This window comes from Strix uralensis, chromosome 2, assembly GCF_047716275.1.
Source record: "Strix uralensis isolate ZFMK-TIS-50842 chromosome 2, bStrUra1, whole genome shotgun sequence".
NCBI classification, from domain to species: Eukaryota; Metazoa; Chordata; class Aves; order Strigiformes; family Strigidae; genus Strix; species Strix uralensis.
The window spans coordinates 105,700,339-105,712,332 of NC_133973.1; the positions used below are offsets into that span (position 1 = coordinate 105,700,339).

General features: G+C 44.1%; 1 protein-coding gene across 1 annotated transcript; it reads left to right on the forward strand.

Annotated features, from left to right (window-relative positions):
- The first annotated feature begins 4,836 nt into the window (after positions 1–4,836).
- Positions 4,837–5,820, forward strand: CBY2 (chibby family member 2). The gene has a single exon (XM_074860997.1). It carries the CDS (start codon positions 4,837–4,839, stop codon positions 5,818–5,820), a length of 984 nt encoding a protein of 327 aa, XP_074717098.1.
- Positions 5,821–11,994: the final 6,174 nt, after the last annotated feature.

Sequence of the window (11,994 nt, forward strand, 5' to 3'; positions counted from 1 at the left end):
ATGTCTCCAATTTAGAGATAAGGATGTTGTGTGGGACAGTGTCAAATACTTTGCACACATCCAGATAGATGACGACAGTTGCTCTTCCCTTATCCACCAATGCTGTAACCCTGCCATAGAAGGCCACCAAATTTGTCAGGCATCATTTGCCCTTAGTTGGCTGTCACCAATCACCTCATTATCCATGTTGCCTAGCATCTTTTCCAGGAGGATTCACTCCATGATCTTGCCATGCACAGAGCTGAGACTGACTGGTGTTAGTTCCTCAGGTTATCTTTTTTTTTCCTTTTTAAAAATGGGGCTTATATTTCCCCTTTTCCAGGCAGTGGGAACTTCACCGGACTGCCACAACTTCTCAAATATGATGGTTAGTGGCTTAGCCACTTCATTTACCAGTTCCCTCAAGACCTGCAGATGCATCTCATCAGGTCCCATGGATCTGTGCACCCTCAGGTTCCTTAGATGATCTCGAACCTGATCTTCTCCTGCAGTGGGCAGTTCTTCATTCTCCCAGTCCCTGCCTTTGTCTTCTGTGACTTGGGTGGTGTGGCTGGAGCACTTGCCTGGTAAGCACTCAGCTGAGAAGTTACTTCAATCCTTTCTTACAGGTCAGGGATTACTTGTCTCTTGGCAGGGAGGGAAACACACTCAGGATAATTTCTGCCTCTGTAATCTTGTGAATGACATCTCAGTCCTTTTGAGAGTCCAGCTCAGAAATCAGTGTAACTGCTATAAGAAATTCTGAAGCGAGCTATTGCAGCATTTCCAATTCTGCTGTATGCCTATACACATCTGATGATATTCACTAAATTTGATCTGAATATATTGGTATTTGAAGTCATAATTTTCAGCAAATAAATATCTTGCCAGATAGAACTTTATCCAACTTTAAGGAAAATATTGCATAAGAAAAGGCAAAGGTGCACTGCTAATTTAGTTCTTAATGGCTCTGGATTAAGCAGGTTTTGTCTGTTGATCGGTCCTATGCTGCACTTGTCTCTATCAACTCAGTTTCCAGTCGGCTCTTAGACCTTAAAATGTTCATCAAATGTCTGTTTCAGTGGTCCACAGCCTCAGTTCTTCAGAAGTTTGGATCGGCCATTTCAGAAAACTGCCTGCACCTGGGTAGCACCCTTAAATGCCCATCTGATGGCAGGCCAAGCGCAAGCACCCTGTGATAAAATCTTTTCCTTTCTCTTTTGAGGACATTTTCCTGCTTTCCTGTGCAGGATCCTGGAGCTTGAATAAAGGAGAATGCTCCCTGGGGAGTTGCTATAGTAACCTGTGATTTTTTTGTTGTCTGAAATTAAATATAAGCAAGGGAGAAATTGCAGAGAAGAATTTTATACTTGAGTTTATCATCTTTGTGTAACACCAAAGCTGAACTGTACCTCCAACTTCCTAAAGCAATAACAGTCACCTTGAGGCTGATGCCAAGTCAGTAATTTTCACTGGAAAAGAAATTAACTGCTGTATTTATTATTCAAGAACCCTGATTAGAAAAAAAAAATTCCACATCTGAAAGATGTAGCAAATAAGAAAGAGAATGAGATCATTAGAAATGTAAAGACATGGAAGTGGGAATAGCTGCTACAAATAATATCTAAACTTGCAATGCATGAATGCTCTGCATATTCTATTTTCTTCTTAACAGGGTTCAGTGATAGTCTGCTCTTAAACTTATAGTCAGAGAAAAAATTCAAACCCATGTTGTCCTTGGAAAATAACTTCACGTCTCATAGCTCATACAAGAAAGTGATTTTTGAATGTATCAATATCAGTTCAGCAACAAACCTAATCTGAAGATTCAGAATAAAAACAAAATTTGTTTTAAGAGAGTGTGATGGAGGAAGAATCCACTCAAACTGCTCTCAGTTATGAGCATCAAAGGCAGCTCGGGAAGTCTGGGATCAGGAAAGGGCATGAGAGCTGAGCTACCAGAAAGGTCATTTCCATGAGAAATAACCCAAAAGCACAATGCTGGGAAAAATCAAAGACAATCCTGGGAGGCCAGTGGGGAAGGAGCACGGAAGTGGGTTGTGTAAGGAGGGTGTGCAGGAGCTCCCAGTCCCCAGTGGGGGGGGTGGGGGTCTGGCTCTGGGGCAAGGTCCCTGCCAGTGCTTGCATCACAGTCAGTCCCTCTGTCCCCTGCTGCGCACCCCCGCACCCCTGGACACCCCGGCAACAGCAGGACCTCAGACCGGGCTGCTTGGCAGTGGCCCAGGGAGAGGAAAGACCACCGGCCTCTGTGAGCAGGTGAGCATGTGCCGGGCTCGTAATTTAGCTCTGCTGAGTTACCCAGTCCAGCTCGATTTTGTGCGGCTTCCCCCCAGCCAGCTGCCCTGCCCACCCACCCCAGCTGCCCAGTATTTCCTGGAATTATTTCATTCAGAGGTGAGGGGAAAACGGTACGGGAGAAGGGAGAACTTGAAGCACGTTTCTGAAGCTTGGGTTGATGTCTCCCCTGCAGTGTAAAAGAGCTGACAGAGCTGCTGTCAAGTTTAATTGTCCCCAAGATAATGTCCTTCAGTGCTGTATATATTATATATTTTGGTTTATACTGAAAACATGATGTCTAAATACTTTAAATATAAGTGACTTTAACAACTCTAGCTGCTTGCCCATGGGCTGCTAGCTGCAGTGGCAGGTAGGTCTGGGCTTATGATGCTGGATGTTTCCTGCTTCTCCCCTGGATAGTTAGGAGTTCGTTCCCCCTGTGGCTGATTTACCTCCCCATCTTGGGGCTGTTGGTGGAAACAATGGGACTGGGCACTCCAAAAGAACAGGATGGGTTGGAAAGGCTGCAGGGGAGAGGGTACATGGGAGGGAGCAATATATGTCTCTGAACATGGCATAAGTGGAAACAAAAACCTCCAGAACTGCGAGTTTTGGAGGAAGGCCCTTTAGCAGAGGAACAATATGAAAACACAAGTCTGATGTGAGATAAACCAGCTGGTGATGTAGAAGACAACCCTGAAAGTCAGACAGAAACCCTATTGCAATAAAATCAAGTGTTACTGCAAACAAATCTATATTGCAATTGCCCTCTCCTGCATTAAGGGATTTGGATTTTAACTTCAACCAATCAATCAATTAATTAATTCAATCAATTAATCAATTGGACAAGCTTGGGAAGGGGGTGAAGGAAGCATCTCTGGATGTTGGCTCTCAGAAGTAACCTGGAGGAGCCCGGAGATGCAGTGCTATGTGGTAGAGATGGCGGGGAAAGGGGACAGCTGTAGGTTTTGGAAAAGGGAGGGTGAAAATAGGACAGGGGGTACACAGTGTGGTGGCAGAGCTGGAGGGTATAAGAAACTTGTGTGTGATGGTCACCCTGTGTCTAACACTCAGGGCAGAGACATGGGGGCAAAATTCATGAAGGTAAAATTCTCCTCACTGACGGAAAGGCAGAACTGAGTTTCCCAAGGGGCAGGGGACATCAGTGGGGATTAGGGGTAAACCTGGGTGAAATTAGACAACCAACTTTTTTTTTTTTTAAAGTAGAAAAAGGCACATTTGTGCTGTTAGAAACACTGTGCAGAAACCCTAAGAATTCTCACAATTTAGTTATTAAAAAAAATTCAACCTCGGTTCAAATAACTTCAAATTTAATTTTTGTAAAAACTGCATAAAATAAGATTTTATTTGGCACAAACTAAATTTTTTTTGTGTGGTGGTTTGGGTTTTTTTTTGTTCATGTAAAAAAGACAGAAATCCTTCACTTGCCTGGGTTTACTCATGACTAGAAGGTGATATAAGCCACAACATTTTGGGTAGAGGGAAGGAGGAAAGAGTGTTGAGCAGATAAGTCTGAGATTTCTGTGACTGAAATAAGAAGCACTGGAGGTATGGCACTGCAGTATGGATTTTAAAGAGATCGGTTTTCTGATGATGTGAAAAAGAGGTAGACGAACTGTAGGAAAGAGATGAGCAATCACTACTGCAAGGGTAGAAAGCAAGAAAAATAATGGAGCTATCAAAGGATATAAAGAGTGATGGGAGAAATGAGAACGAAAGATGGAAAATTATCTATGGGTTGTGACAGTTTTTGGACCAAGGTAATGGGAATTTGTCAGAAAAACACGCAAAGAGCAACAGCGTTCTCCTGGACCCAATTTCCCAGGGCTGTGGTTTGGAGTTTTAATTATTTGTGCATACTGTATCACTTGGTGCTCTTACTGTTCACAGTTCTGTGGATTTTAAGATCAAAACCCACAACTGCCACTGCATTTTTGTGACATCCTGTTAACACAAGCTACTGAGCATCAACAAGAAAAAGCTGCTCTTGAGGCCAGTTTTTCATTGTGATCCTTTAAAAATGTTTTATTTTGAAAAGTTGGTTTCAGCTCCATAACAATTTTTAATTGATTTGTTTGTCAGTCATTTGGGAACAGGCTATTCCAAGGCGCAAGATGTTTTTACATTTTGCTCCCTTACATGTCTGTAAAAATGAGGTAGAGAGATAAAAGAAGAGCCCAGTTTTTTACACCAAATCTTGTGGTACTGCCATAGAGCTGCTTTATTTACCAATGCCAATTTTCTCAGCTTCTATAAACTACATTTCTGGTGTATTCTTTACCTTTCATAGTCAAAGGGGCAACACGATCGACTGTGGGAACTGACTTATTTGCTTGTTCCTGTTGTCCAATGTCTTTAATTCTGACCTTGAATTTTGGCAGTAACTCTGTGCATTTATGTTGTCTGTTCTTTCAGTCCTCATCAAGCTTCTGCAGCTCTGTCGTGTCACCTACTCCTCACCAGTGGACAGTGGCCTCTTTCAGAAAACCTAGAAGTCATCTTTTCACACATTCCTCCTCAATTTACTAAAGAAAAGTCATGTCTGCTTTTGATCTGACAAACCAGAGCATGCAGCGTATAAAGCCTGAGATGGACTTTATCGCCCCACGGATGAAACTGAGGGATGAGATGTTTGTCTTTATTGATGGTAAATGGGTGAATGAGATCTCCTGCCAGCCACCCTTTGCTTCCCACCAGAAGCTCTTTAGCAAGAAGGTACAGAATGAATGGAGCATCTGGGAGGAGAACAGAGCTCTTTGGGAGGAAAACCAAGTCCTCCGGATTGAAAACAGGATGCTCTGGGAAGAAAACAAGGCTCTACAATGTCTCCAGTCACAGAACAAAGCTGTCCAGGTTATTTACACTGATACCCTGAAGCAAAGCCTCCAGAAGGAAAATAAGCTGTTCCCATTCTTTCAAGAGAGGAACACAGGCTTTCAGGTCAGCCCAGGCAACAAAGCTCTCCAGGAGGTCCAGAAAAAGAATAGAGTCTCAGAGGATTTCCAGCAGGAGATTAAATTGGTCCCCACCATCTGTAAAGACCAAAAATCTGTCACGGACCATGAAGAGAGCAAAGATGCCAGCTCAGATCTTCAGAAGGACACTGACACCATCACAGCTGTGGAAGAAGGTAACCCTGGCCCAGCCCCAGAGCAGGAACAGGAAGCTGGAAAGGAGAGCACTACTCCAACCCAGAATAAGATCAAGTCTGCCTCAAGCATACACAGCGAGCATGAAATCCTCCAGGCTCTCCAGGACTTATATGAACTCCTCCACTTCTTCCTGAAAGTGAACAATCTCCTCGGGGAGAAACAGGGCTGTCACATTCTCTGTGACGTGAACAGACCTCTCCAAGAAGAATGCAATAAATTGAAGCTGCAACTGAATGCTGTGAAAAACACTGTGTCAGACATTATGGCTCAAATGGAAATGTTGGAAAAGGAGCTCATTGCCATCACTTCCTCAATGTATGAAGAAGCAGGACAGAAGCTGGCAACTGAGTATCAGCTTGGAGAGATGTGAAGCTTAATGCCAAGACCTGCTAGTCCAGTTTCCTGGAAAGCTCTTCTTGTTTCAGGGAACCTAATAAAATCCCAGTAGAGCCTGAAGACATCTGGGGATTACTGTGTTATTCTGAAACTTTCTTACATTACTTAGATGTATTTCACCTTCTGATTATACAGTGTGGGTGACTCATGAATTTGCCTAGTGTCAGGAAAACATGTTTTTCAGCATTTTTTTTCAAAGTTCCTGATAATGCCTAGATTTTCAAAAGGTAATTTGTGCTTTTCACACTTAATTTGAGGTACCTTATGTTGGCCATATTTTTCAGAGGGATGGGCAGTTCCTGAAAATGAGGATCCCAACTGTGAGCTGAATTTGGATCCCAGTGGTCCCTTCCTTTCTTATGGCTGACCAAGTTCAATGGCTGAACTGTGTCTTCTGCCACACACCAGCCTTCTCTCTCTCATATAGGGTAAGCAGTGGATCATGGAAAATGTAGCCTCCCAGGTGAGACAGGCCCATGAAAGACAAAGGGACACAGAAAAACACACTGTATGTGCCATACATATACATTCTTGCTGTCTCCTTTTCCCAGTTCCCCATTCCCACTTAAATTGTTTCTTTCCCTTGTTTAAGGCTCCTCCTCAGAAGACAATCCATCTCTTGCCTCAGAGTATAATAGAACCATAAAGCAAACATCGCCCACCAGAACAGCATGTCTCCTTCCGCCTTGGTTACTTGTAAATTACCTACATCATTTTGTACCTTAATTAGGCTTAATTCTTCTCAAATTGCCTTGTTTTGGTACACTTGAATAATCCTACTGATTTCAAGTGAGATTATTATTTGCTGATAAATGGCACTTTTAGAATGCAGTGTGTATAGGAAAGACTGCTTAGTGTCTTATTTATAGCTCACTGCTAAAAGAAAATTCCTATAGACTTTGGTGGTCTTTTTGGACCAGCTTTTCTTTGTGGCTAGGAATTAAGCGTGTCTTTGCCTGCAAACAATCAATCACATGTAGTTATGGAGCTAACGTCTTTCTAGCCTGGAGGAACAATGATACTTCTACTGGGCAAGAGATCACAGGGCAAGGGAAAGGGCAATGCCCGATCCTGTGCAGCAGAAGCCCCTGGGCAGCTTTGTGAGTCTGAGCTGTCTTTCTGAAATCTTCCATTGGACTTGAAGACTTGAAAGCAGGACCACAATAACTTACTGTCACATGTTGAGGACTGGGCTGAGGCAAGCATGCTGCAAGACTAAGCCCCAATACCCTCACCAGCCCTACTCCACCACCCAGTGGGTCCCCATCAACCAGACCACTGCAGGCAGGTGGGGAAGGGCTGACCTCTGCACCTTAATCCTGCTGCTGGGATTTTTACACCTTGTCCTTGCAGTGCCTTTCTGTTTGAATGTCTGATGACTTCCCTCCTTTGTTTTAAACTGTTGATAACATATCAACTCAGCACTCCCCTTGACATGTGGTTTTTTCAGCTTTGCTCTTGTGTCTTGCACAGTTTAGCAGCCACCATACTGCCTTGCTGTATGGACCAGCTGATATAGACCAACTGATGGACAGATGAAGTTCACCATTACTCTGCTTTCATCAGAATTGTCCCGTTAACTGACAGCTCAAAAAATCAGGCCCTGCCTTGGGGATAAAGCCCCAGAGAAAATGAAGGGAGGTCAGGGATATGCCCCTTCTGATGGAAAGGAGAGAAAAGAAAGAGTTGTCACACTCATGTGGGTCCTCAGGCTGTTCTGGGGAGAACCACCTGTTTCTACACCATTGCTGAACTATTCCATGCAATTGTAGGCTGGGAGGGGTGGACAAGAACACTACAGTGAGAAACATGAAGAAACATAAGTCCCAGCTCATAGTCCAAGGGCATACTCACAGCCCTCTGTTACAAAATGCTGATGAGTAAAGGAGGATCCCTCCTCCCAGATATCATATTGGGGCCACAGGAGTGAACAGAGTAGGCAGCAGGGCCGCATCTCCTGCTCAGAGTAGTGAGGTCCTTCTTGATTTCTTGAACAGTCAGAAAACGTGACTCCATAGTAAGCAAGTAGGTTGCCAAAAATGACATTTGGTGGCTGTTCCACAGCTCAAGTTGGTACTTGCCTGTTGATATGCTCATGTTTAAAAAGTCTGGTCTCAACTGTATGGCTGACTGGAGTGTCTGGAAATGCATTTTCCTCTCTGTCTTGGACATCCCTGATGTAGTGCAATTTGTCACAACCTTTCAGACAGAATACAGGAGAGTCTTTAGGAAATCTAACAAGACAGGCACAAGGAAACTTCTGCAGAGCAATTGTAGGAGCATTATTGTAAAGCAAAGGGAAGGTTATGGTGAGGTTTACCTCTTTGCAACAGGACCCAAGAAGCAGCTTGTCACTCTAGTTTATAGGTCTCTAAGTGATTTGACACCAAATTACCTAAAGGATAAATTATCTTTCACCTTGTATTTCACTCAGACAACACCAGGCCAAATGCCAGAGATGACTGTTTACTTCAGAGGCTTAAAGTAAGGGGCATTTTCTTCGGCTGTTAGGGCTTCAAGATGCTGAGGCAAATCTTCTCTCATGGTTGAAGGTAAAGGGCTGGCTCTCAGTGATGCAGGGGAAGGGAGGGCTGTGTGTATAAGGACCAGGTGCGAAGAAGAGGGCCTGGAGCAATGGCCATTAATAGAAGGATGTGCAGACAACAAGTTGCTCCTGCTTAATGACAGGATTACAACTATATATAGATAAATACCTCAGCCCTGTGCTGAGACACATAGAATCATTTAGGTTGGAAAAGACCTTTAAGATCATCGAGTCCAACCGTTAACCTAGCACTGCCAAGTCTACCACTAAACCATGTTCCTATAGTGCCACATCTACACGTCCCTTACATACCTCCAAGGATGGTGACTCCACCACTTCCCTGGGCAACCTGTTCCAACGCTTGACAACCCTTCTGATGAAGAAATTTTTCCTAATATCCAATCCCCTGGTGCAACTTGAGGCCATTTGCTCTTGTCCTATCTCTTGTTACTTGGGAGAAGAGACAGACACCCACCTTGTTACAACCTCCTTTCAGGTTGTTGTAGAGAGCGTAGAGATAAGGTCTCCTCTGAGCCTCCTTTTCTTCAGGCTAAACAACTCTGGTTACCTCAGCTGTTCTTCATAAGACCTGTGCTCTAGACCCTTCACCAACTTCGTTGTCCTTCTTTGGACAGGTTCCAGCACCTAAATGTCTTTCATGTAGAGAGGGGCCCAAAGCTGAACACAGTATTTGAGGTGTGGCCTCGCCAGTGCTGAGTACAGGGGAGCAATCACTTCCATAATACTGCTGGCCACATTATTTCTGATACAAGCCAGGTTGCTATTGGCCTTCTTGGCCACATGGGAACACTACGACTCATATTCAGCCGGCTGTTGACCAACACCCTCAGGGCTCTTTTCCACCAGCAGCTTTCCAGCCACTCTTCCCCAAGCCTATAGTGTTGCATGGGGTTGTTGTGACCCAAGTGCAGGACTCAGCACTTATCCTTGTTGAACCTCAGCCTTGTTGAACCTCAACCTGTCCAGATCCTTCTGTAGACCCTTCCTTCCCTCAAGCAGATCAACACTCACACCCAACTTGGTATCTTTCGCAAACTCACTGAGGGTGCTCTCAATCCCCTCATCCAGATCATTGATAAAGATATTAAACAGAACTGGACCCAGTACTGAGCCCTGGGGAACACCGCTTGTGACTGGCCACCAGCTGGAGTTAACTCCATTCACCACAACTCTTTGGGCTCAGCCATCCAGCCAGATTTTACCCAGTGGAGAGTATGTTCATCCAAGCCATGAGCATCCAGTGTTCATGATTCTGTGCCTTCAGAGACACTCCTTTTTTCCTAGCTGTCTCCCTCACTGTGTTTTAATGTAATATTTGTTAAGAGGCAAGAGGGGGTTTATGGACACCCTAATGCCAAGATCTGGAGGGGAGTAGTGGTAATGACAAGATTTGGTTGTGTGTTTGCATTTTAACAAAGTGATTTGTGTCCTGTTTTTAGAAGAAATAAACTGTTCCTTTGTCAGCGGGCAACGCACTGACTCCTGCCATGTCCCTGTACATGGGCAGGAAAGACACATGGACATGCAGCTTTCCACCAGGTTCTTGGGAGGAATGATCTCACCTAATGTCAGGTGTCCAGGAAAGGACATCCAGATCTCAGCTAGTCACCTTGGGCTTCATTTCTAGCCTGTAGAAAGAAATGGGAACCCTCAGGCTGTGATTTATCTGACCTCTCTTAGACATCCATTTTAGGATGGTCTGAGTCACCAGCTGGAGTCACCTGTTTCTCTCTGCTGTCTCTGTAATTGTTTTGGGAGAAAATAGTTCCAACTTAGCTGTTCAGTTTGGAGTTTTCTGAATAGAGGGGACTTGGCAGTCCTGAGCTGAGGAGGTGCTTCACCAGGTGGTGAAGTGGTACAAGCTTGGGAACTTGTGCTGCTGGTCCCAGTCCCTTGCTTTGCTTTCTGTCTGATGCTTTCATTAAGCAGCTGACTCAGATCTCTCCATTGTGAGGAGAAATTATTACTTTGTGAATAAAATTGAGTTAGTTTGTGCAGAGCTTAACGGTCAGGAACACATGTAGGATCCTCAGGGGAAAACACTATTTCCCCAAATGCTAATGATGTTCCTGGAGGGAATTAGGTTTTGTGAGCCCTTTGTGCTTTGATTGCTGTTTTGGGTCTTTGATCTTCCTGATTATAAAAAGTCTATATCTAGTGTATATTTTTTTGGCATGTCTCATGGACAAGTTGAAGTTACTCATGCCTTAAAAGCTTCTCAAGTCTGTTACGTGCTAACAATGTCCATAATGACTGCCCAGCAGTCTTGCAGAGGATTATGTTGTAAGCAAACTCTCAAAATCCCAGAAGGTACCAAGTCTCCAATCTGCTCTTATTTGGTTACAGACTGGACAGAGTTGGTGACAGTGGTGGAGGATTGCTTCTGGATGATGGGAGAAAAATCATGAGTATTGCTCGGTCTACATGAGTACTGCTCAATCTGTTACTCAATGTCAAGAGCATGGATGTCAAGACTTGGCTAATTTGCCTGTAGAGTGTCACAAGACTGCACAGGGACAGTTCAAGCACTTCCATTCTCTGCTTTGTTCCATGCCCCCAGCAAGTGGCCCCAGCATGGGGCCATCAGAGTATCCTACAGTTCTCCATCCAGGGTGGGTGCTGGTGAGGAGAGCTGGGCCCACAGCTGCTGCAAACTACTCAAAGTACAAATGGAGGAAAAAGGCAGCAGTAGATATTTACAGGATCAACTTTTTAATTATAATAACATTTAGGCAGGTTTGGGAAAAAATGAGGTAAGCTTAATTTTGTTTCCTAGCCTGTTCACTGATTTACAAGACCCTGGAAACTGATAGATATTCTGGTTTGAAATGGATGGATGTCATTCTTATGCTGTATAATTTACCTTTTGCAGAGAGACAAACTTTCTGTCTCTCTCCTTCTTATTGTTGCTGATTAGCTCCTTATTTTTACACTTCTCATTTGTCAGTACTATTTTTGGAAAGCTGGCTTTTTGGCAAGGTCATCATCAGCCTCTTGCTTCCCTGTAAATTGGATTATTGCCTGTAGCTGGGTTCTGTGCAAATGCTGACTTTCCTGTTCTTGTTTCTTATTAGGCAGTCTAATACAGCTGGTTTTGTACTGTCTTCATATAACACCCACCCCGGCCTTTTGTGCTTATCTTAGCAACCCTACCACATCATCCCATCCCTAAATTGCAATTTGGGAAATTTTTCAAAGTCTTTTGAGCTTCCTTGAGCCCTGGCTTGCTCCTGTTAACTGTTGAAGACAGTTCTCCCAGAGTTCTGCTTGTGATTTCATGAAGCTGGGGATGTGTTTCTGAAGCTGTGGCACTGACCAAAACCCACACTCTCCATGGTGGTGCAGGACGTTTGTTGGGGTTTGCAGCAGCCTGGTTTGATCTTGCTGGTGTGGGTCTCAGTTCAGCAGAGACTGAGCCATGTGTATGCTTTTAAATGCAGGATATGGTAGAAGTTGTTCACTCAACCTTTGTGCTGACAGGGGCTAAGTCATCTTTTTTTGACATTCAAATTTGAATACAGACTATTCACAATATTCATGCAGTGAGGTGTAAAGAAAGTGGGGGAGCAACTCTTCAGACAA